Below are 26,028 nucleotides of genomic sequence, written 5' to 3'. Positions count from 1 at the left end.
ATGGAAGCTGACGACCTCATACTGGCTATGGCACCACACAAAATTATTTTAATTCATCTAAAGGTATCATATATTTTTAGAATTCATGATATTTTACAGATCGAATTAGTAATGTGAAGGTACACGGTCCCAGCCGATCTGTGTCATTGATACAGTTCCGTGACGGCGTTATCAGTCATAAATCTATATTTAAACCTAGGACATGATAACGGTTATGCGATTGCGGCATTATCACTAGTGTCTCAACATGGCGCAATACGCAAAAGGTAATGTCTCATTTTTGTACATATGAACTTACATGTAAAAAAAGTCTTTCGGGGTGGGGGTAGGGAGGGGGAAGAAGTGTATACTCTGATTATGTTGGTGTTATCCTTTCTATATTTCTTTCGTATATTCTTGTATCGATACTTACAATGTAGAATCAAAAGATTAACTCCTTAATCTGTGGTATATAAATGTCAATTTATGTAATGTTTTCATGTATATAGTGTGAATTTCTAAACGAAAATAGTATTCCAGTATGTTTGTGCATATAACAGTGTTTTGAATCCCGCTTGCTTTGCGATCTTGGTCGTGACACCTGTCGTCATTTCATTCGAACTTATTCAGTCCTTTTCTAAATGCCGTACGCTAAAGGAATTACAAAGGATGATTAACTTTAAATAGTCTACATAATCCAACTTGTTATTATAAAATTTGAATCTTCACCAGAACAAAGTAACCTATTATAGTAAGCGTCTATATTTTCTGTTTTACTTAAAGCCATGCACAAATGACTTTCTGCTGGATAAAATATTTCACAGAAGGATAAGGAACATTATTCAACAATACTATAAAAACTACAATAGTGCATTTTAAGTATCCAAGTAAGATGTTGACACTGCCTGTTTGACTGATTCATTATTAAGGTAGGAAGCTATATATTTGGATATCATTTGACACTTACCTATAGCCGTTATTACTAAGCCTATTATTTAAGATAATATATATATACATATATAATATATCATACATACGGTAAATATAACGTCAAAAAAAACAGAATATTACCGTTTAAATATGTGTGTGTGTTTGTGTGTGTGTGTGTGCGTGCGTGCGTGAGGGTGTGCGGAAGGGAGAGAGATGGTTTTAAAAGTTTGACTTACTATCATCATAAATACTAACAACCAAAATTATTTTCAACGTCAACACTATAAACCGATGCCACTTTAGAAAGTGCTTTATATTTAGCGAGAACAAAAAATAAAAGGAATAGTTGTTTTTCCTTATACATTACCTTATTACCTTTCCTTTCTTCCAGAATTTGGACTTCTGTGGGCTTTCAATGTATATTTCGTGTTGATTTATGCAGCAGGTGATATATATATATATATATATATATATATATATATATATATATATATATATATATATATATATATATATATAAAGAGAGAGAGACAGACAGACAGACAGATAGATAGAGAGTAATTAAATGTAAACGAAAACTAAAGTATCCAGTCGCTGGTCAGATGAGGTTCGTCTCGGGTTCGAATCCAGGCCAAGTCATACCAAAGACTTATATAATGGTACTTACAGCTGCCTCAGCATTAAGAGGTCAGTGTTAAGACTGGTCAGCCTGGTGTCAGGATAATGCGACTGGGTGGGACATCATGCCACATGTCTGCAGCATGATGCCATAGACCTAGATATCACAATACATTGCCACACTGCTGATATCGTAGCGATATGACTGAAACTTATTTAAAGCTACTTTAAAATCCTAATCTCAAAACACACACAGACACACACACACACACACACACACACATGATTTTATGAACGTGTTCACTTAACAAACAATGTGTTGTGCTGTGATTTCGACATTGTAGATTTAAAATTTCTTAGTATACATAGTGATTGAACCTCCTGATAAATGCCAACACAAGAGGTTCTTTTGGTTCATTTCTAAGCTGCTGACAACACCACGACTACCAGCTCACGTTCCCACCTACCCCAACAAGCAGAGTGTTTCGTTTATGACTTGAATAACTTGGTTATAAAACGTGATTCAACATAAATGGGAATTGAATTTACTTGTAAATGCTTACACTTGTAATACCACATCATTAATACCTTCTGATTTTGTTAACAGATGAGCGTGGAAGGAGATTATTCCTAAGCCAGGTAGTAAATATTTGTTACCTAAATTACTTTCAATTGTGTAAACTTGCAAGAAAGTTACATCATTTACCTCAGACCCACACTCCAAGAGTTGATATAGCCCTTGCGATTCTGATCCCAAGGACAAAGATGCAATGATGTTGCATGTGGTTTCTTGTCTTCTTCATAGTGTGATCTCACAAGTATATAAATATAATTTATAAGGGGGCTAATCTAATTCTATCTAACCATAATGTATAATGTTCTTAATTCAATAACATTTTGTTGTTAATTCTATATGAACATAATTTATAATGTAGCTAAATCTATATAAACAATACGTATCGGGAGTTAATCTATATTTCTTGTAGATTAAGAACAGTACAATATTTAATCTTTGTTCATAGTAAAGTATGAGAAAAGTAAGGTCGTTTTCCTCGTATAGGGTGCAAATATACGTGTGATTCACCTGTAAATTGAAATCATTGGGATCTCTTTTGCACTTGTACGATACTATTTCTGGCACACTTGAAATCTATAAATAGTACCATTTCTTCTCAGTGACTTTTCTGTACCATTATTATTATCTATTAATATAGAGCCAGACGATTTCTGGGACTCCTATAGAATTAAATATAGGACGGATCACTTTCTTGGTTGTGGTTGGGTGGGTTTTATTCTAGTGTAGCCCGTACTGTCATAATATTGACAACTTAACACTGCAATAAATGGAGGTAAAAGAATGCCGAAACCTGGGTATTATACAATCACCAAACGAAATGGAGACCAGGAGCAACGGATGTAATTGTTGTAGAAATTGCTTTACGAAGCAACTAGATTCAGGACGATCGAAAGGGTATTTTATCGTTTTATAACCATATAAGTATTGCATATTTATGTATATATGCGATGGAACCATTGCATACAGAAATTTCATTGCATGTTGAAACAAAAGTATAATACAAATATGAATAGGAAAATGTAGGGTAGATTCAAATTCTAATATTTTCATTTACACTCTATTTCCACTTTGGTTTTTGTGATCTGTTCAGGGTGTGCATGAATCTTTATGGTATAGTTGGTTTCTTCCGCACACCTGGAACATTCTAAAAGCTCACTATCAGTCTAAAATGTAGTGTTCGCGTTGCCTTATACATCACTTTATGTTTTGTTTTACCGACATTTTCTGCAGCTGGTTCTTGTGCTTGTTTTTCTACTGCATCCCGATTTTTCAGTTTCATATTTGATGGGTACTTTGTGCTGTAACATTCCCATGTGCGTACGTGTGTGTGTTTATGTGTGCTTGCGATGGTTCTGCTTCACAAGCACCTAACATTCAAATCATCCACCCCAAAGTGTTATAAAACCTTTGTTCTAAACATTCTAATAAAACCATTGTAATAGTTTATACTGTCAGTGTGCCAGTGTCGTTCTCTTATACCAGCTAGAAAGAGAATATTAATATTACTAAGAACATTCATAAATATTTCATATCCTAATACAAGTGTTACACATACTACTATATTTAATTTACAAGTGTTACACAACACAAACCGAAAGACAGTAATATTTTCAGCAGGAGTGTGTGCCAGGAATACGTTTTAGCACTATATGAGGCAAAGGGATCATACTATGCTAATAGTAAGTGTGTGACATAAGCAACAATAGTATCTATTGTAGTATTTTGTGACAAGACCTTGATTTAAAAACAAAATAACATCTCTAACGATGGATGTACAGAGAGTAACTTCAGTTACTATACTGTATGCATTACCAAACTGTGAATGTAGAATTTCGAAACATTTGGAACAATGAATAGGCTATTCAACACAAAGTCTACAAATGCGGGAGCAGACTGGAAGCAACAATGAAAAATGAGAAAAGTGAAATGTCTTCCAGACCCTTGATCGCATTCATTTTAGTCCTACCATCCTGACAATACTTAATCTAACGAAAACAGAAAACTCAGCAATACTCCATTGTATCAATGGATGGATCAGCCTTTTTCGTTCAAGTGTTGTAGCTGCCTATCACTGGATTTTCTTAAGAAATATTTCTTTTCAAAAAATTTAATTATTTCAGGGCATTAGTCAGGATCTATGAAACAATTTGATAAAAATACATTGATATATGTAAACGAAAGACTAACGAGCTCACACAACAGTTATATTGTTCTATATAAGCACCCCATGCCCTTCTCAGTACTGAGCTCTCCACTATGTAAGCAGCAGGGAAGTTTAACAGACCATCGTGAACAGACAAAATAAAGCTTCCTACGCGAACATTCTCCGTAGAAGCCTCGGATTTCACTTTTACAGCCTTCTACGGAAGCTAATTTTCATGCATTTCAGACCAAGTGCATCGGGTGGTCGCGCCGGTGTGTTAGTAAATATAGCGTCCAGGACAGGAAAAATAAATGAAGAAGAATTCTTCGGGATAGTATTTTTGTGTTAATTTTTTTGTTGCATGGTTGGGCTGCTTTTTCATGAATAAATTTGATCGAGACCGATTCGATACCGACTTCGTGGATCATGAAGATTTATCGTGATGAAACCGTGCGGTGTTGCCTGAGCGCGGCTAAACAAATTTTTGAATTTGTTTATGTCCATGTCGCCGTTACACCAGGTCTGATGAATATTTCTCAGCGTGTGCGTGTCTACGCCGTTGAATACCGATAAAATATTACAATTGTCCCTGATCACCTTGGGAATCTGCGTATACCGCTGTGTCACGTAAATCACATCGGTGTTCTTGTGTCTGCCACGCGAGAATATCCTAGCCGGGTTGGTTTGCTTGTCCAGCATAACATCATCGAATACAACAAGATTATTAACATCGCCGTCTAAATTTTCCACGGATGGAGCTTCATTGATGTCTGTGATGAATTCGATTGTGCCTTCGTCGGTATTGTCGCTGAATTCCTTTAGCACTTGATAACAGCGCTGATCGTCAACGGACGGTGCAACCAAATACAATTTATCCCATTTCAGCCATCGCATAATCAAATTTAGCAACAACTGCGTCTTGCCAGATCCCGACGGGCCAATAATTATCATTCTAATCGAATTTGGTAATACCGCGTTGTGTTTTATTTGCTCGCGTCGCTTCGTGGCTGAAAAATCAATTACATTCATGTTACTAGAATACATGGATCTATATTGTGTTAAGTGCCGCACGCACACAGCTACGTTAAATCCAACCGAAATCGTTACACGCAATAACAGAAACGCAATTGCAGGAGAATGCAAAGTTTGCAAGACACGCAAGTTCAGATTCGTAAAAAAAAAACTAGAAGAACCGGAGGAGACATTGCCGCCTCCATGAAAAATCTACCTGGGCTGCCCTGGGCGAAATATCCCGGAGAGAAGCATCTACCAGGGTACAATTACTGCGGACCCGGAACAAGACTCGATATAAGACTCGACGATAATAACCAACCAAAGCAAGGTGAAGATCCAGTAAACGCCATCGATAGCGCTTGTTACTACCACGATCTCGCGTATCGCAGCGGGGATTTACAACAAAGGCATCTCGCTGATATCAGGCTAATTCACGCACTAAACGCGATTCCTGACAAAAGTTTCAAAGAAAAATTGGCAACTTGGTTGATAAAAGGCGCAATGAAAGGTAAATTAGTACTCGGCGCTGGTAAATAATAATGGAGCAGATATATTATTCTCCGCGAGGATTCTGGCGAGGAAAATCAGCAATTGCCAAACTCGCTAAAGCCGCTAAAGTAAAACAATCCACCGCTGAATCGTGGTTATCGAAACAGGCAATTTGGCAAATATATCTTCCTCCGCCTAAGAAAATACCATATGCAAGTTTCACCGTCAGTGTCCCTAATGAGGTCCATCAGGCTGATCTTATGTTTCTTCCTTACGATACCGTCGACGGAGTCACATACAAATATGTTTTGACAGTCGTTGATATCGCTAGTAGGTATAAAGAAGCGGAGCCGTTATCGAATAAAACAGCAACAGAAATTGCCAAGGCATTTAGCGAAATTTATTCACGATCCCCGTTGACATGGCCAAATCTTCTTCAGGTTGATCCAGGTCGAGAATTTCTTGGCGCGGTTACTTCATTAATGAATAAAAATAATGTTAAAATCCGTCGCGGTATTGTAGGTGTTCATCACAATCAAGCTATCGTCGAAAGATTCAATAAAACGCTTGCAGAACGATTATTCGGATACCAGTACGCGCGTGAATTTATTCAGAATAATCGATCTCACGATTGGGTATCAAGATTGCCTCATGTGATTAACGCGTTAAATAACGAAGTAACTCGAACAATAGCAATGAAACCTGCAATTGCAATTACAAAATCGAATATACCTTTGAAGCGAGATTCCACGATTCAGCCTGTACTAGGTAGTGTCACAGTCAGGTATTTGTATAAGGAAGGCGAGGCCGAAGGAGGCAGAAAAAGAGCAACCGACCCAACCTGGAGCGTTACAACACATAAAATATCCGCCGTAACAAGATCGTCAGGAAGACCAGCTATTTATATCCTAGATTCGTTAGCGCCACAACGCGGATTTACCAAAGAAGAATTACAAATAGTACCCGAAGATACTCAACTACCGCCAGCGTCACTTATGTGATTTACTCGAATTCGTCCTAGTTGAGATAATTTTCTTACTCTCGACACGGCTAAATACACTAAATTTGACCAGGAAATTCTATCATCGACGATCCAAACTTGGCCATCTACGGTCAATCCCTGCGATGAGTGTATCGTTGTTGCGTATCCTAGTTTCCACGGTGATTTTTCTGCATTTATCGCGTCATTGACAAGAATAATATCAACAAAGATAATATCATTCAAGACCAAAATCTTTTCCTCTCCGCATGGCAAAATAATATTAATATTTTGTTTCCTGGTATTAGCGGGCCTGTAACATAATGGTACCTGCAGCGTTGGAAATTTCTCGCAATGCAGCTTGAATAACATTTCCTGAATAATATCACGAATAATTTTCCTACTAGCAACGATCAAATGATCGGGACGCCACAAATTTAGAAAATCGCTCATCGGAGTCTCGTCGATTATTCTTCTCATAACGTCACACTGAATCTTGTTAGGTTGTAATCGAATTAATTTTTTGAATTCGGTTAGTAAAATATCAGTCGATCTATAATCGGCGTCGATTTCTTCATAATAATCAACGAAGTTTCTGAGCCATTCGTGAGGCGATTCACCATCGATAGGATCAGGTTGGCCGTGATCTCCGCACATTATCACGGCGGTATTTTTCCCTTCCAGCCAAGTCAAGATCGATTTTAATATATCCAAATTCACTGTGCAAATCTCATCAAATATTATAATCTTATTGATATATTTATTTCCCATGCGAGCCGAATCCCATGATCCACCGCTGTATTTGAAATAACTGTGATACGTGCAAGAATTAACTCCGCGCTGCTTTATTTCTCGCGCTAATCTGTGAGTCGGAGTCAACACAATCATGTCAGAATTTGCAAATAAATTTATTGCTCGCGTTGTTTTACCGCTACCGCCAGGTCCATTTAGGTAAACGATTTTACTGCGTGAAATTGGGTCAAATGCAGATGCGGCTTTGGAAAAATCTTCAAATTTATCTCGATGAAATTTATCACAATCTTCAACATCGGCATCTTCGCAATAATCTAAAATATCTTCGTTTTTTATCCTCCAGGTTCCCCATGAACTACCATCGGTGATTAAATTTTCCAGCCTGCACTGGTATTTTTTATCGATATAAAATGAATCCGTCGCGACTCTTACCGCGATATCAGAAAATTTATTTATCATCGAGAGTAAATTTATACTTACATAAGCGAGCATCGATGATCGTAAATGCGTATATTGCGCTGATTCTCCGTCAAGGTAGCTAATCACGGTACCTAACTTTGCTCCATCAATCATAATATTCTCTCTATTACAAAATATTCCTCGTGATACCGTATCGGCGATTATAAAATCCATCTCGGCGTCGTTGATAAATAATCTAGCGTGCCGGTGTTTATGATCAACAGATCCACCTTGAGTAAATTTACCAATTATTTTTCTTCCTGTATCTTTTGCGTTGTCACAGTCCGTCGGCAACCACACATTAGTTTGTTTTCTGTAGGATATAATCGCCTCGCTCACTGTCAACGATACTAACATCGACGAATCTAGCATATATCTCAACAACACCGTAGGAACCCAACGGCGCTGAGAGAAATGCCTACCAAACCAAATATAGCAAATTTTATGCAAATTTTCAGCAAACTCGAATGACGTAACACAAGCGAATCCGGTTATGGCAAAATCAGGTAACGGCCCGTTAATCGCTACTCTTATCATCTCGCTGGTAGGATGGCCGAATTTAGCAAAATAATCTGCACAATCGCCATATCCGAGGAAACTTCCAGGATAACACGCGCTCATGTCAACGGAGATCATATCTTCGAAATTGTATTTGGTATTCCACAATCCGCCATGGCCGTATTCGATACAGCTAAGTTGAATATCAGCGAGGAATTCGTTCCTTGTAGGTTTCCACGAGTTTTTCTGTCTAGCGGCGTGAGCGGCCACAGACGGAATTGTAAAGCAATTTGTCAGTAATTGATCGGGATTCGACGAATATTTCACCGCGAGATTTTTCATCGACTCGTGTAATATTTCATCCCGGTAAATATCGCCGCATGGCAGAATAAATTGATCGTATCTTTCTTCGCTCGAGAATAACCATATCGATATTGGATCAGATGCGCTTAATTTTTTGATAAATCTAAACATAGCATCGGAATTATCTTTTGCGGCATCTATAGGATAAAATTTAACAATACGATCTCGTGGAAATATCATCACCGATTGCGACCACGCGTGGGAATTGTGATCGACAATCTCGATTGGCGCTCCTCGGGATCTATATGGCGATGAATATAATATTTCTCCCGATAGTGTTTTCACCGTAATAGGAAATTTAAGTTTTTTGCTCAACGCAGCCACATCATCCACCGATGCACCATCAGCGACGGTCTTCGCCCACGCGATAATTTTATCCAACCTCAACTGGGTCAGACCAGATCCACGTCGAGCGTTTTTCATATGTTCGATTACGCGCTCAGCCACACAATTTATCATCGGCGATTCTTTCATCGCGGGTAGATTTTTCACGTCAGGGTTGTTATTTAGCCGATAAATTCCATAAACGACTGCACTGGATGGATACGCCCTGGCATAATAAGGACCGTCGATTCCCAATAACAATCCGGGCTTAGAATTTTTATCGAGAATAACATTTTTCTTACCGCCACGCACTGGATCTCGTTTATCACGAATAATCCAAGTATCGTCGGGCATTTGTGCGATAAATTTTATTCCAAAGATAAATCGCTCTTCTTTGTGTTCGGTTTTTATGTGCTCGATTATTTTCTTGGCTCGTTCCAGATTCATCGTAGCATCGATGGAATTCGTTTTCCAAGTCGACCAAGTGTGAATCGCTCCATCGTCGAAAAATTCTCTCTTGGCCCGATCAACTTCAGGTATAATATATTCTGCCTCATCAAGATCAAATGCATCCATGATTATATTTTAGACAAATGTTTAAATTATAATAATGCATTGCAAATGGATACTAATCGGTTCAACAAATTTCTGTGATAAATCCTGCATAGGCGATTATTGCGGCGCTCATATACACGCGATTCGGCGTGGTAGTAAAGGACCACAACGTTGCTTAGTTTGTCAAGTTGGCACGCGAGGAAAAACTCGATTGTGTTTAGCCTGCGGAGGAAAAAATTATCGAGAATTGCGTCGGTATTATGAAAAAAGATCCTCGTCGGTTATAACATGTGAAGAAGATTATATTAATCGATTCAAGGCAAATAACGATTTAGACATATAATTATTATATATGAATCCAAAATCAGCAACTCCAGAAACAACAATGACATGCGAGTTTAAATCTCATCCTACGATCATGGGATACGAGGCATCATCGGATGGTATCGTCAGGCATATTAAAACAAAGAATCGTCTTGGTAAAGTTGATAGATTTGGATATCTCAGATTTACCATCAACAAAAACAAAAAACGAAGATGTACAAGCTATTGTAATCACAGATTTGTATTCGAGGTTTTCAACGGACCAATAGAAATCGGTCTCGTTATCGATCATATCGATGGAAATAAAGCTAATAATAAATTATTTAATCTTCGAGCAGTAACTCAGAGTGAAAATTGCAGATCCGGCAATACCGGCGGACCGCGAATAGCTAAGGCGGTTAAATCAATAAATAAAGAAACAAGCGAGGAACTTGCATTTACATCGATGAGGGCCGCTGCAAGATACTTCGGTATTAATATAGTCTCGGTGTGGCGAGTGGCAGAAAAAATTCAAAATGCAACATTCTCATATCTATTTGGCGAGTGGATCGAATTTTACTATATTCCGATAATATCAGACTCAGAAAGTGAAAACGAAGATTTCTAAAAATTAATTGAATATTACAAAAATTATATAATGGACGAAGAAAACGTAAACAACATCATCGAGGCCATCGAGAATTTAAAAAATAAAAACATAAATTTATCCTCAGATTTGGACGCGGGTAAAATCCGGTCCGAATTTGAGACGATTGTCCAAGGAAAGCTCGAGTACAGGTACACGCTACCATCAGAATACAAATTCATAAAGAAAATCCAGATTGCGATGTATCAATCACTTGCGACCGTCAGCTATAATCAAATCGAGGATTTCGTTAAATTATCGACGCTGGTAGAAAAAGTTAGGTCGAGATTGTCCGACGAGTATGAGTCAAGAAAAATTACAAGCTCGCGTGTCAGGCAGTTGAAAAAGCTGGTTGATGAAAGCAGAATCAAGGAATCCTCGATTTCTGATTCTAGAGTCAAGGAATCCTCGATTTCTGATTCTAGAGTCAAGGAATCCTCGATTTCTGATTCTAGAATTGGAATTGGATTCGAAGATTCTAAAGATTCTAAAGATTCTAAAGATTCTGAAGATTCTGAAGATTTCAGATATTATCAAAATTGGAATCGAAGATTTTGAAGATTCTGAAGATTCTTGATTCTTACCACAAAAAAAAAAAAAAATTTCTGATTTTATTATTTTTTTTTAATATTTTACTGAAATTGTACAATTTTCTTATTTCTGACTACCATTTACCCCAGCGGATTTGCTAAATTATATAAATTACTCAATTTAACGGGTATTTACCCCAGCAGATTTACGAAATTATATAAATTGCTCAATTTGACGGGCATTTACCCCATCAAAAACATAAAATTACACAAATTTCTTAATTTCTCTGATTTTTATTAATGTTTTTTTATTATTTACCGAAATAATTTATTTACTGAAATTGTACAATTTTCTTATTTCTGACTACCATTTACCCCAGCGGATTTGCTAAATTATATAAATTACTCAATTTGACGGGTATTTACCCCAACGGATTTACGAAATTATATAAATTACTCAATTTGACGGGTATTTACCCCATCAAAATTAAGAAATTTACTAATTTTGAAAAATTTCCTGGTTTTTATTTATTTTTTTGGCCATTTTTCTTTGGCGGACAGATTTACGATCTCACCAACAAATTGATACTCAGTGTTTCTCCGCGTATATCAAGCAAATGTCCATTTTGATCTGTTAGTTTGAAATTTATCCTCGACAATAATCGATTGTGGCATCGCAGGTAAAACGGATTTACTGGCTCTTTTATTATCAAAAAACCCGGAGATGCGCTAGGTGAAAACGAATATAAGATAAATCCCTGCTGTGCCTGCTCTGACACAGACGAATCCACGTTGTAGCTACCTTCGACGACATCCGCGTGAAGATAAATCGCGATAACCTCCGTTATGTTAACGATACCCGGCGAGATATGCCGCCCTTGCCCGGCAGGATCATTATTATGTTTGAGAATCGATTCTGATTGTATTTTTTTAGTCCACGCGGCATGTAATTTCGGAAATAAATCATCGATGGTATCAGTGACGGATTTTCTCATTTCATCAACATCATAATCGGGAAATTTGAAATTTAGTAGCGTTTCCTCGGTTAATCCAAATACTCTCATGAATTTTTTGTTTTTCTCCTGAATTTTTGATCAACTCGAATTTGCTAATAGGAAGAACATAATCGGCAATTGATATATCGTCGATCATCGCCCGAATGAACATACCGTGATAATATTCAACATCATTCGCGAGTTGATTTAAAATCTTCACGCGTTCGATAATTTCGCTGCATGAACCTGATTTATTTAAGATGCATTCATGAAAGGATTCCCGCAATAAATTTAATTGTAATTTATGTTCTTGAATAAATTCGTCGAGGGTTCTTCTTACCAAGATACCGTCTATGGGGGCTATTATCCTGTTAATATTGGTAGCGTCGAAGATTTTCACACCGGGGGGAATTTTAGGAAGAGGCAACCACGAGAGAATTCTTTCGTCCCTAAAAGTAAAAGCGAACATTACCAGGTTAAATTTGTGGTTATTCATGAGGTTGATGGCGCTGTGGATCAGAGGCTTGTGTTTGATATTTCCGTACCATCCTTCGTCGGTGGTAAAATCTGATTTTTTTGGCTCCGGTAGTTCTGGAGGAGCTTCTTCGTGCCAACCTGGAATAATAAAATCTGGTTTTTCTGGTTTTGCCAGAGGTGCGATTTCGGGCCAACCTAGAACTGTCCTAATCGATGACTGGTAAATATCAACGATATATGGCGATTTTACCTCGATTATCGACGACAATGTTGGATCGTGCGAGGATATTTTTATTCCTGGAGTAGCATCGCCGGTTATATTTGATATTCTACTGGTAAGTTCCTTATCTAGTTGCTCAATTTCGTAACTGCCTGTTGGTATGCCAACGACGATCCAATCGGGAGTTCCATCGAGGCGGTTTTTATTGGCAAAAACAAGCGAATTATTCGACGATAATCTACCGAATGATTTCGACCTAACATTGGGTCAGCTGTTATAGACGCGTAACTGTGACAGCGCAATTTCCTTGACGCTAATTGGTATTGGAAAATCGATACTAAATTCTGGCCTGGTTGAGCTTGCCGATATCAGTGTCGTTATCGGCGGTGTCGTGTTTGTCACGATTTGAGTTAGTTCCGACATTATTGATATTCATTTGTTCAATCTCGGAGTAGATATTTACCATCACGGAAAATTCCATATCGGATATAACGCCGTCGTTGAGACTCTCAGAAAGCAACGATGATAATTTCGAATACGCCTCGTTGACCTGGGATAGTTTACTCGTGTATAGAGACAATTTCTCATTCGTGCACGAGGATATTTTTTTCGCGATGATATTGAGAACACCAGCGATTGTTGTTGTCGACGAGATTATTATCATTGCTACGATTGGCGCGATTGTTGTTACCGCGGATAAGATTATTGCCGCACCGGCGACTACTGCACTCGCTGCGTACACAGCAACATCGATGGCAACTAATCTGCGCTGATATTTCTTTATTTTTACCTGATACTCGTCGAGGAGTTTTTTTAGCGAATCCTGCCATGAACGCGCCTGATTGTAACGGTAATCCGATGCGGTCATTTATTAGTATCTAACAATTACGGATTACCAACTTTGGCCAATCCCGATAAATATTCGAAAATTACAAAATAATTCACCGGTCCTATGTTGGTTCTATCTGGTGATTCTAGTTCGAATACTGTATAGCTATCTTCACTTAGCGAAATAATAAAAAATCCAGGGTAAAATTCATGGATTTTACGATTCTGTCCTGGTTGTACCTTAAATTTTATCTCGGAGATAATATATACTCGATATACGCCAGTAATTGGCGCGGTGAAAGTAAAACCTTCTCCAGGTTTCCAAGTATAATTGTATGTCCTAAACACAAATGGCACATGGCAGGGAAGATTTTTTGTTACCACCTGATCTGGCACGTGAAAACGCGCCAATTTTGGAAGATTCACTGACGATATTTTTGTGTTAATATCGTTAATTTTTGTGGTTGTTTCGCGATGATATGTTTCCAAATCCTCAATTTTCACTCTATACGGGATTATATCTAACTTTTGACGCGCCAAATCACGTACCACGTTAATTTCATCGTTAATTTTGGCAATATTCTCGTTGATTTTTTTCGTTTTCTCGTCGAGATCGTCGATTGATGCTTGATCGATTTTCTGACCCGCGATTTGACGTATCTCGGAAGTTTCCTTGTTAATTTTAGCAATATCCTCGTTGATTTTTTTCGTTTTCTCATCTATCGATTCACGTATCGCGTTAAACCCCTTGGTAAATTCGGGAGCAACAACATCGCTGAGTTTATTAATTTCCTCGCTGATTTTTTTGTCGAAATCGTCGATTGATGTTTTATCGATTTTCTGGCCCATTGCGGTATTTATTTTGGTAATTTCATCGTTGATTTTTCTTATTTTCTCGCTGAGATCGTTGTGTGTAGCGGAGGAGGTATCGATGAATTTTTTTATATCTTCCTCGATTTTTTTGCTGAGTTTATTTGATGCCTCCTCGAGTTTTTTAAGATCCCGAGTTAGATTGTTAAATCTTTTTGATACTTTGTCCTGAAGATCATCGTGTAATGTCTTATCAGCCTTTAGGAGCAACGTTGCTGATAGCTCGTTATTTTTTTGTTTCATATTCGCGATATCGGCCTTGGGTGGAAACTCCGTGATAATATCGGTAATATCAGCTATAGATTTTAATACCATCTCCGATTGACGAGTAAATTGACTGATATGATCATTATATTCGTCTCGCTTGATTATATCGGTTATTTTCACGTTGCTGGTTTGTAATCTTCCTTCGCGGCTCTGAAAAACAGCAACTTCGCCAGGATCTACCTCTGACAGCGATAGAAGATTATTAATATCACTCTTGGTTGCAAATTTTGATAGATCGACGTCAGTCACTTCTGCTTCCTTCTTCCTGTAGATAAATCTACCGTAAATATCAACCATGATATTTATCTACGGCGTATTTAAATACGATCTTGTGATACGGATCGGATGATTTTGAAATTGCATCGAGGACGTTAATTGATTCAGGACCGCATATCGGTGGATCCATTAACGTCTGCGTCGGAAGTGTCGAATACCAAATTGGAATATTTAACTTTGACACGTAATTGACGAATTCTTTTGGTGGCGCTAGTCCGTACGAGTCAAAATAAACAACTTCGCGTGGATTAATCGCGTAGGCGACCCAATGTGTGCCAGGTCCAGTATTTGAATCGAGATTTATTATTCCTGTCTCGGTAGGGTTCGGTTTTTCTGGTAGTTGATCCCGCATAAATACGCCTCTGAAAAATTTTATTTTTTTATTCTTTGCTTCGTTGAATAAATCTAAATTTGAGGCTGGTAGGCTAATTTCAGACCGGATCCGTACGGGGGTCGTCTTAGATAAAGGCCGGATCCGTACATGGGAGGTCGTCTTAGATAGAGGCCGCTTCCCTTTTTTTTACCGTATCGCCCTCCCATTACTTTATGCGCTAATTTAGCACCTGCGGCTCCAACCGCACCTAACCCTAACGCTTTTGCACCTGCTATTAACGCGGGAATAGCGGCTAGCAGAGGGAAAATTCCGCCCATTTTGACCATATCCCTGATGGCACCTATACTAAGATTCACATGAACGCCGGAATTCGCTGATTTTGCTTTGGTGAATCGTTCACGTTGATTTTTAGTTAGCGACAGTTTGTTAGGACCGCCCTGAATTTGATCATTTTTCAGGGTTAATTTCGTACCGCATCGCTTTGCTGTTGCTGTTTGGAGTTTTTTCATCTGACCCGGGGTCAGAGTTACGCTGACGTGTTCGTATGGCATATTAATAATCGTTTAATCTAAATTTAGAAATCTTCGATTTTGTTACATTTTCTCGACAGGAGCGTCTATAATTCTCATTCTTCCGCTGATTCCCTCCAAGATCATTGTTCTATCGCTGAGAATCACCGCAACTGCTTTATATAAATTATTTCCCGTGCGAATTCTGGCTTTGAAATGGATATCAACGACAGATTGCTTTACCAAATCGAGATGCTCCAGGAAAAATTAATAGATAGGATAAAATTTATTAAAATCCAGCTGCGATATTTGCAATCCGGTATCGATATTTTGATCGCGACCCATAAAACTTAGCAAGCGATGATACGCGCGGGCCGTTGAATAATTGGCAAAATCAATCGATATTTCCTCGGATGGTTCTTGTTGGCCATTTACTCTCAGAGACACATTTGTTGCGTGTATACTATCAAATATCATGTGGCTGTACATTTGATGATACCTTCGCGTGTGCAAAAAAGCGATAAAGATATGCCTAGGTGCAGAGGTACCTTGCTGCGATGCAATACGCCAGGTAAAATCACCATCAATATCGGTATTTGTGGAATCTGTTGTTGTTGTCAGCCATGACATGACAGATTTACCGCCTTGGTTCATAAATGACAATAATTTTTCTTCTTCGATTATTGATGGGGTTATCGCTGGCATCCACAAGGTAAATTTGAGTAATTTTACCTGGCCGCCATTATTCGCGGCATCATTGGCATGTGGCAAATTAGTAGCGGGATCAATAGTACATTGTCGCCAGATAGCATCATCGCTATTTCCTTTTCTGACAAACGTTACGGTATGTTTCGCTCCGTAGATAATTTTCCTGAAATGCCTACAAAATCCGAATATATGGGATAACGGAATAGCACAAGAGAATCTTCTGCGACCTCCTTCTAGCATAAGTTTTCGCGTGGCAAATCCGAGATTATAATCAGGATTAGTATTAATAATCATATCTTCGGCGTCAGCGTCAGCATTATTAGCGTGATTTCTCGGTCTCCTGACGGTATACTGGTTATGATCAGCGTTATTAGAATTATCTTTGGCGAACATCATACTAGGGCCAGCTGATCTAGTAAAATCATCCGAGTATCTAGCTAGGCCTATTATCGTTGTTGCTAAGTCAACATCATTAGTAATTGACTCAATCTCTCTTCCGTCGATCATGTAAGTGGCGTTTTTGAATAATGCCATAATGCCGTTGTTAACAAATCCGACCCTAAAATCTGCTGCATAGGCGGTATTATCCGTTTTAATAACTTCCCCGGTAACTTCAATATACGCCTCAGATGGAAGAAAATATCTTGTTGTATCGTGAACTTGAATTTCCAAGCGATTTCCAGTATTTGGTTCAACTGCATCGTATGAGAAATACTGGAAATCTCGCACGGATGTATCTCTACCTACAGGCTCGTCCATGTCGAACACTTCATTTGACACTTGTGCGAACATTTATTAATAAGAATTTCATCTAAAACGAAGACCGCTGCCTGATATGAAACTTGTATTCGCGACTTCCTGTGCTAGGTCATTTATTTTTTTATTTGCTGCGTCGTTTATAGCTTTACTGACTTCGGGGGGCATTTCGCTGGTACTAGGTAATTTGACGGGTTGTTTTTTACGCATTAAATTTGATATTTTGCTTTTGACAGCATCGAAGCCTTTAGTGGCCAAATTACCAATACCAGAAATGACAGTCTCCCCAATCTTTCCTATTGCTTTTGACGCGAATTGCTTAACTGTGGGTCCGATTTTAGGGACTACTCGCGTGACGATGCTTTTAACGATGTCACCGAGTCCATTGCCGTGAATGTATTTGTATACAGGCAATCGAGAGTTAACTATGCGGACCTGTCTAGGTCTGCGCTGATGTTTGTGAACAATCATGTTATTTCAATTGTGTTGTTTTAATCGATGAGTTCATCGACGAGTTCCTTGTAAATGTAGGAATCGATGACGCCACCGCGGAATAATCGCTGACAAATATCTGAGGCCTCGTTGATTATTTCACGAGAGTTATTTCCGGCTCGTTTTCCTCCGATTAATATTTCGAGGCGAGACACATCGTTGACGACGCTGTCAGGGCAAATGGTATATCCGCTTCCTGTCTTTGGGCTTAGTGATTTTTTTCTTTCTTCTCTTTCCTTATATTCTTCGACCTCCTTTAAAAAATTAAGATATCCGTGATCAAATTCATTTATATGCTTTCTTAAACTAGCAAAATAAACCATCGCCGGCCATATTGCCGGTGAGAACTTATTAAATTTCTTTTTCAGATACACTGATCTATTTATCGGAGAAGGATCCGCAGCAACTATCAATCTAGCATAATCGTCTTTGAGAAAATCAATACTATCTTCTTTAAAATAATAATCGGCAGTTACATGAGTTTCAGGTGTTTTGTGTAAAGATGCAATTTCTTCCTTAGTAAATTTTCGATCTTGGGGGGGTGGGTATTCTTCAGTTACCATTTGAACTTTTTCGTCACTAGGTTGATCTATTGGTTCCTGAGGTTGACTTCTTACTTTTGGTCTGGCCCCTAATTCTTGTGGTTGAATATCTTCTCCCAATTCCTGTGGTTGAATTTCTTCCTCCTGTGGTTGAATATCTTCTTTTAATTTTGTTTCTCTCTTCCGTGAAGTTTTAGCTTTTTCTTCCTTCTCCTGTTGTCTTCTTTCTTTCGCTTGTTGCTTTTCTTCTTTTACCCGCTGCTTTTCTTCCTTCGCTTGTTGCGCATTATAATTATATGTATCCTTTGCGGCTGTTAAAAATCTTCTGTAAAATGGATCCGTTTCTCTCGACTGTGGTTTTCCCGTGTAAACTTTATATAACATACTATACCAAATTTTACGGTTTGTGTATCTTTTTTTTCCTATTTCAGTCAGATATTCTCCTCGACCATCAAAATAATTTTCCGCAAATTTACCAAATTGATCTATATTACTATACAGCGTCGAGAGCGGCTGTGATATTATTTCCCATCCCGCCTCGGTGAAATTTTCTCTTAAATCCTCGATATTAAACTTCCCTTTTCCTACTCTAGGTTTTCCTACTCCAGTTCTTTACTTATTTTATAAACAATTGCAGGTTGCCTGCGTTGTTGTGCTAGTATTGCTAATCGCTCCGGTAATACTCGTGATTGTTCCTCAATACCTTTCAACATGGGAAAAATTCCACTTTTCATGATATCCTTGTCTCTTTTCTCACCATATACGACTCGCTCGGTTGTTTCGGTAACTGGTTTTAACCATTTTGACGATACCTCGGCAATTCCGAATTCTGTGTCTTCGTGTGTTCGGACATTTTTCTTAAATAATTGTTTTGCCGGAATAAGTTTCTTTAGTGCCGCTAATTGCTCTCGCGCTAATCTGGCAGAATGAGGCTCTCCAACTGTGCTAGTTTTCTGACTCATATTATTTTCAAATATATCATTTTAATGCGACGTAAAATCGGTAAAAGCAGCCCAACCATGCAACAAAAAAATTAACACAAAATATTATTCCCTTCATTTATTTTTCCTGTCCTGGACGCTATATTTACTAAATCACCGGCGCGACCACCCGATGCACTTGGTCTGAAATGCATGAAAATTAGCTTCCGTAGAAGGCTGTAAAAGTGAAATCCGAGGCTTCTACGGAGAATGTTCGCGTAGGAAGCTTTATTTTGTCTGTTCACGATGGTCTGTTAAACTTCCCTGCTGCTCTATGTACGTTAATCTGAAATACGTTCACATATAAAATCACTGTGAACCAAAAGTACTAATTGTGAGCTGAGTCCTTTCATGCCAATTTGTATTGTGGCCAATTGTGGTCAAACTATTTTATTTGCAACTTTACTCGTGAAGTCTTTTTGAATAGGATAGCACACAAGTTGTGAGGAAATGTGCGCTGTTGGTGTTCCACAGGGTACAAGTTTTGGGTCAAGTGCTCTTGAGATGCCAAATTTGAATTTATTATAGGAATTCTTCGATGCAATCAGACATTTACTGTAAAGCAAGGCATGAAACTTAAATATTAAATAACTTTTGAAATATAAACATTTTGATACATTGCATTCAATTTTAATTATAAAACGAAATTTAAAGCCAAATTAAAGTTTCAAATAAATTGTAAAAAGCAAACTGATTAATTTTAAGACTCTAGCACATCATCATAAATCAGGCCATTAGAACATTACCAAGCTCGGGAACATAGGAACATACACACATTCAACATTGGAACTTATTAGAATTACCACTGGAATTCAATTGGAACTTAATACATTTGGACTTGTCATAAAACGTTCAGTACTATTTCGGATTTAATTCACAATACTGCTGTTCCTTTTAATTTTCATTTTGTTTTTGATGGAAACAAATTATTTATTGACTTTTATCAACATAGGTGGTTTTCGTTCTTTTTTGTTACTTAATTTAAAACCATGTAGTCGTAGCACTCTATCATTAGACTGTTAAATGCGATCTTTTGGCAGTTTTTGTTTTCCTTGACATCTTCTGTTTCATGTGATTTTGGTTCTGTTTTTTGGGACAATATGAATATTGCATGAAATGGTTTTTAATACTTTTTTTTCTTTTCATATATACCGTAAGCCAGCTTTTATAAATAAATTGTTTAAAGATCAAAGTCAATTCAAACTATGTTGCCAACATTCTTAGTGTTCCTCATTGATACTTGATAATAAAGTAATTACTTGTAAAATCGAGTATAATGACTATTGCTTGCATTCACAACTAACTTTGTTTCTAATTTCATCTTCTAGGGCACCCATCATTTTTATGGGTCCAATCATACTACGCAGTCCAGTGTTGGGCATTTTGCAGGCTGTGAAAGTTATACGGAATACAACGGTCAGTAACAAAACATGACACACTGACAAATATGCATAGTTTACGGGAAAGTATATGTAAAACCATATGTAGACATACAAATATATATTGATCATTACAGATTGAAAGTAATTTAGATAACAAATTACGGTCATTCACTAGGTCAATACACAGCTGCCTGTAGACAGATATATATATGTGTGTCTGTGTGTGTGTGTATGTGTATGTGTATGTGTTTGTATGTATGTGTGTATAGCTTTATTTTCTTTTTGAAGAAAACAAGTTACACGAATTCATCCTCTCTCTCTCTCTCTGTCTCTCTGTCTCTCTCTCACACACTTAGTTATGTGGTCTGAATCTATGATAGTGGTACAGCAGACACATAAGGCTTGAAGAAAGGTATTGAGATCGGAGGAATAAAATGAATCTTATGGTCAGACAAAATTATAAATACAACATAAGACTGACTCCGGTCAACTGTAAATGTCGTTAGGTGTTTAATTACATCCTTTTTTTCATTTGGCCCATTTCCACATACTCACGTTCATTTTCATGAGGCTGGCTTTAAAATGTTGGTAGTTGTTTATTTTAAACAGTTGTGAAATTTAACTGTCAAACGTATATTTTATTATAATCAATTTATAATGAAAACTGAACCTCATAAAAAGATCTTTGTACACATTTTGCAAAAAGATTACGAATAGTAGTAAACTGCAAGATGTAGAGGACACACCATGATGTAAAGAACAATTATAGGTTTCCTTCCATTTAATGAGAACGCATTAATCCTAGCTGCCTTTTAATGAAACATACATATATTCTTTACAGCATACGTGCTACAATAGCAGAACGTTGTGTCATTACCATATATACCAGTTTAGAACGTAGCGTTATTAGCCATTAACAAAAATAGCAATGCCAATATTCAACGTTGTATGTACACTTTCTACACGAATAAAACAGTTTTCTATAATCGCATCAAAATCTCCTCTCCTTTCCTTGTTCGCACTTTATAGTATATCAAGACAATATCGTGTTTCCGATGCTACCAAGATGTGACTTTCCACACGATTGTATTAATTTTAAAAACTTCTACCCCACTAACATATTACCCTCAGCCATATTGCAACTCTTTCACCAAGATGTAACTCTGCAAATTGTTTTTGTCAAGATCCTTGTCTCACTGATATATAATCGTCCACCATTTAATCTTATAATTAAACCCTAGGCAAATAACGCTCATTTTTGGGGGTTAGTAGGAGCTGAGGAATTCCTGGATCATTCGCTTTCAGCATGCCTTTGAAAAACCCGAATTAGCTTTGATATAAGACGCAAACTTTTATGGGTTTAAAAAAAAACACAATGTATACATCCTTCAACATTTTTGTAAATACTATGAACTACTGGCGCTTAAAAAAAAATTATTTCAAATCATAGGACACTAAAACTCAAATTTTGAAGATAGAAATAGACGACAAGACGTCAACATTGAAAAAACACCACCATAGCTTCTTACCTAAATTTAAACTTCTTCTGTGAGCATGAGCCTGGTTATAAAGCCAATAAGCTTAATATTATTTTTAAACAGAAACTTTCCCAATTTTGATCTTCAGATAACATATCCCTGGCATACATGGCTGCTAATGTATCCTTATATTTTCATGAGCATTTGTTTCCATTCAGTGAGTTCAATCGCTCACCTTAGTCTTTTCCGTAATGCAATTGTAACACCAAACTGGTGACAAAGATTTGCGTTGAAATCAAATGAAACCTCTAGTTAACGTCCGATACAACATAAAACCGAAGAGATAATTCGCTATCACTGTAGCTTGACTCACGTCTGGAGATACTAGCCATTGTGAGTTGTAGTCGTGAATGCAACTGACTCAATCGGTACGACATCATGACCAGTTTCACGTAAGAAAAGCAAACCGGACTCTGTCAAGAAATCAGGATACATGCACCATAATAGGTAGACCGGTTTCCCTCAGATATTGTTAGAATTGAGAAGGGCATTTTCAAATGTTAAAATAATAGCCACAGGTCAAAGGAAAAGGTATAAAAACCGGAATATAATTAATCATTTATACGTAACCTTCCTCAGAAATAAATAACATTATTTTTTTAATTGATTAACAGAAGCTAACAAAAGAATAATGTTTAAGACATCTTTATTTAGATCCTGAAAGATCAGTTTCTTTACGAAAATCAATCAATTTTGGTGTCAGGACTGCAAGGCCAATAAACAGAACGGCAGAAATCTGAAATATGACTGGCAATCAGGTTAAATTCGAAACAGCAAAAAGAATATAAATTTTCTTTACTAAAAGATTTCTTGACTGAAAAATCTTCTTGTACATTATTCAAGCAAGCAGGAAATTGATTTATTATAAAAGAGTCAGTTCCATTAAAATATAGATGATACACTTGTATTTCAACAAAATGAATACAAATATATTTTGAAAAGTAGACAAAATATATATTATTGCGGAGGCTTCCTATGAACGACGTCTCTCCTTTGGTGACCTCCAATTGGGTTAGTGGGGTGAGGCGAAGTGTCCTTTGCTGGATATCGATGTACTGTCTTTCTCAGCAAGGTACGTCATCCTTTAGGGAGTATAAACACAATAAATGTATATTGTATTCGTTGTATCTATGAGTTTTCCCTAGTTTTAGAACATTTTCATCACAGAAATTAGCAAGACTTGTTTCCTTTTAACTAAAGACTTTTATGTTTTGTGGTATATCCATTTGAAGTATATTTCCTATTAAACGCTTCTAGATCTAACTGTAATATAATTTATTGGACACCATTTCATGTCAGTTTCTTAATAAACATTAATTCTTAGCAATAATCGAACAAAAGCAGACATATTTCTCTTCCAGCCCTCCTTCATTTAGAAAATAATCTGGAGTGTTATTCCATAGAAACAGGTACATTCAATCTCTCTCTCTCTCTCTCTCTCAGTATATATATATATATATATATATATATATATATATATATATATATATATATATATATATATATATATATATATATATATACATACATACATAGATACATAGATACTTGCATCTCTATTCATTAGATAAACATACTTTCTACAATTCTGGCAAGACGAGAACTAAAACAATAGTGTTCACAATATATTTGTCTCTAAAATAATTGCTGTTAACTTTAAGAAGACATCTATAAAATAAGTTCTGACACTTTCTTTAAATCTCAGGAAACATTTGCTTTTGTAATTTCACTCTGTTAATCTAACCATTGCCTTTATTCACCTTAAATGCGTTGCCAAATATATATATATATATATATATATATATATATATATATATATATATATATATATATATATATATATATATATATATATATATATATATATATATATATTGCAGTGTTTCATATACTTCGGGTTCTGCACGAGCGATCTCCGGAACATGGGCCAGGTTGTATGCACGATGTGATTGGAAAATTGAAAAGTAAATATAATCTCATCATCATTATCATCATCGTCATTATTATTATTTGTACGCCTAATATTTAGCGTACACAATGGTAATGACGTTTTCTATCGCAAGTTTTATCTTAGGATAACAATAAAGTATAGTGAAGAACCGGTTTATCTTAAACCTTGGAAACGGCAGACCATTTTACTTGCAACAAATTTCGCAGAAACATGAAGATATTCAGCCATAAAGATATTCATCTTTATGTCCACTTTGCAGAAAGAGAGCTACTCGTGTGTGTACTTAGATGTATATGTTCATATCTGTATCGAAACGTATATCACAAGAGTTTCAGTGATTTGAGAAAGATTCCATCTGCCACCAACATGCCAGCAGCGCTCTTATGCTTGTTTCTTTCACCCTCTCGGGTAAACTTGTATAAACTTTAAATAATATTTCAATTTTCAAAAGTCGTAAATGTGAACCCGGGTCTTATTGAAAATGGCTGAAAGTAATAATGGCGGAATGTCTCCAGCTTAAAATTATTAAACGGAAAGCTTGATATAGACTATGTATTAAGATGCTTTTATTTTCCATTTCAATTGAAGTAGCACCGGAACAATTACCAACCACTTGAAACGTATGCACAAACCTCTTAAACGTGACCACATGGTCTCTGGGAAATGACTACTAACTCAACAGCTAATGACCGCATTTCGTCATCGGCGGTATCCATAATGTCCAAAGATGCAACAATCAACTGACAAACTAGACGTCCTCTGGACCCTCATTGGGGGGTGGGGGTGGGATTCAAAAACTATTGAACAACTAAATGTCTTTTCTAAGCCCCATGAAGGCCAAAGCTTCCAAATATGTTTCGTCAGCTATGCAGTTATATTAGTGAGGAATCCCCATCCGCTGACACTAGAGCCAAGCAACTAACTAATGCTCAGATTATTATGTTTGCAATGTTGTTAATACCACGCTAGTTTTAGTTTTCAGTATTGTTCATGCACATTGAAAGACAGGATTAAGACAAATATGTAATGTAAATGTTCTCTTGTAATTTCTAGTTGAATGAATTTGCACCTCTCTCCGTTCAATCTATGATGGAATAATCTGATACGGTTAACTTTTTGTATACCATTTTAACTTACAAATTATATTTTGGGAAATATACGTGCTTTAAAAGATTCAAATACACTGATTAAGAAAGCTGTATTCAGGCCTTAACCTTAATATCATTAATAAATATATAATCATTAGAACATTAGAGCAATGTCCATATTCCGTAATACAGCTCGTCTTCCTGCATTTCTTCTGTCAAAATTCTAGTTGATTCTTAGCAGAGATGTAAACAGTGTTGTCACGCAATTTGAATTATTGGAAAATATTTTCGCATTTAATTATGAAGACCGTTTCCCTGGCAATTTCGTGAATGAAGATGTATGACATTTTGCTGCAAAGTACTGCTTCTGGCATGCATGTAAAGCAGTCACACATAAAAGGATGAGCTTCGTGTTCCAGTGGTTGTTAAAACCTTTAAATCTTGATAAATGTTACGTCCTTATTCCTAGGTAGCTGTACACGGTTTTCTTATTTTAAAAAAGGTTGTGCTATTGTCAACCATAGTAGTAGTACTAGTAGTAGCAACAGTAGCAGGGGTAATGCTGTTACTAACTACTGTCGGTATTTTATTGTTTGTTTACATTTAAATATATATATATATATATATATATATATATATATATATATATATATAT

The 26,028-nt window shown here is 36.9% G+C and overlaps 1 protein-coding gene across 1 annotated transcript in view; it reads left to right on the top strand.

Annotated features, from left to right (window-relative positions):
• Window positions 1-207: 207 nt before the first annotated feature.
• LOC149791071 (uncharacterized) overlaps window positions 208-26,028 on the top strand; it is a 57,552-nt gene continuing 31,731 nt past the window's right edge. Inside the window, exons 1-6 of the mRNA XM_089971459.1 lie at window positions 208-266; window positions 1,301-1,354; window positions 2,135-2,166; window positions 20,743-20,830; window positions 23,696-23,743; window positions 24,215-24,298. Coding sequence (XP_089827585.1) covers window positions 248-266; window positions 1,301-1,354; window positions 2,135-2,166; window positions 20,743-20,830; window positions 23,696-23,743; window positions 24,215-24,298 — 325 coding nt within the window. The 5' untranslated portion in view covers window positions 208-247. The remainder of the gene's footprint in view (window positions 267-1,300; window positions 1,355-2,134; window positions 2,167-20,742; window positions 20,831-23,695; window positions 23,744-24,214; window positions 24,299-26,028) is intronic.

This window comes from Sinohyriopsis cumingii, chromosome 10 (genome assembly GCF_028554795.1).
Source record: "Sinohyriopsis cumingii isolate HCF-2022 chromosome 10, ASM2855479v2, whole genome shotgun sequence".
NCBI classification, from domain to species: Eukaryota; Metazoa; Mollusca; class Bivalvia; order Unionida; family Unionidae; genus Sinohyriopsis; species Sinohyriopsis cumingii.
Note: the sequence above shows the minus strand (reverse complement) of the source record. Positions and strands in the feature narration are given on the sequence as shown.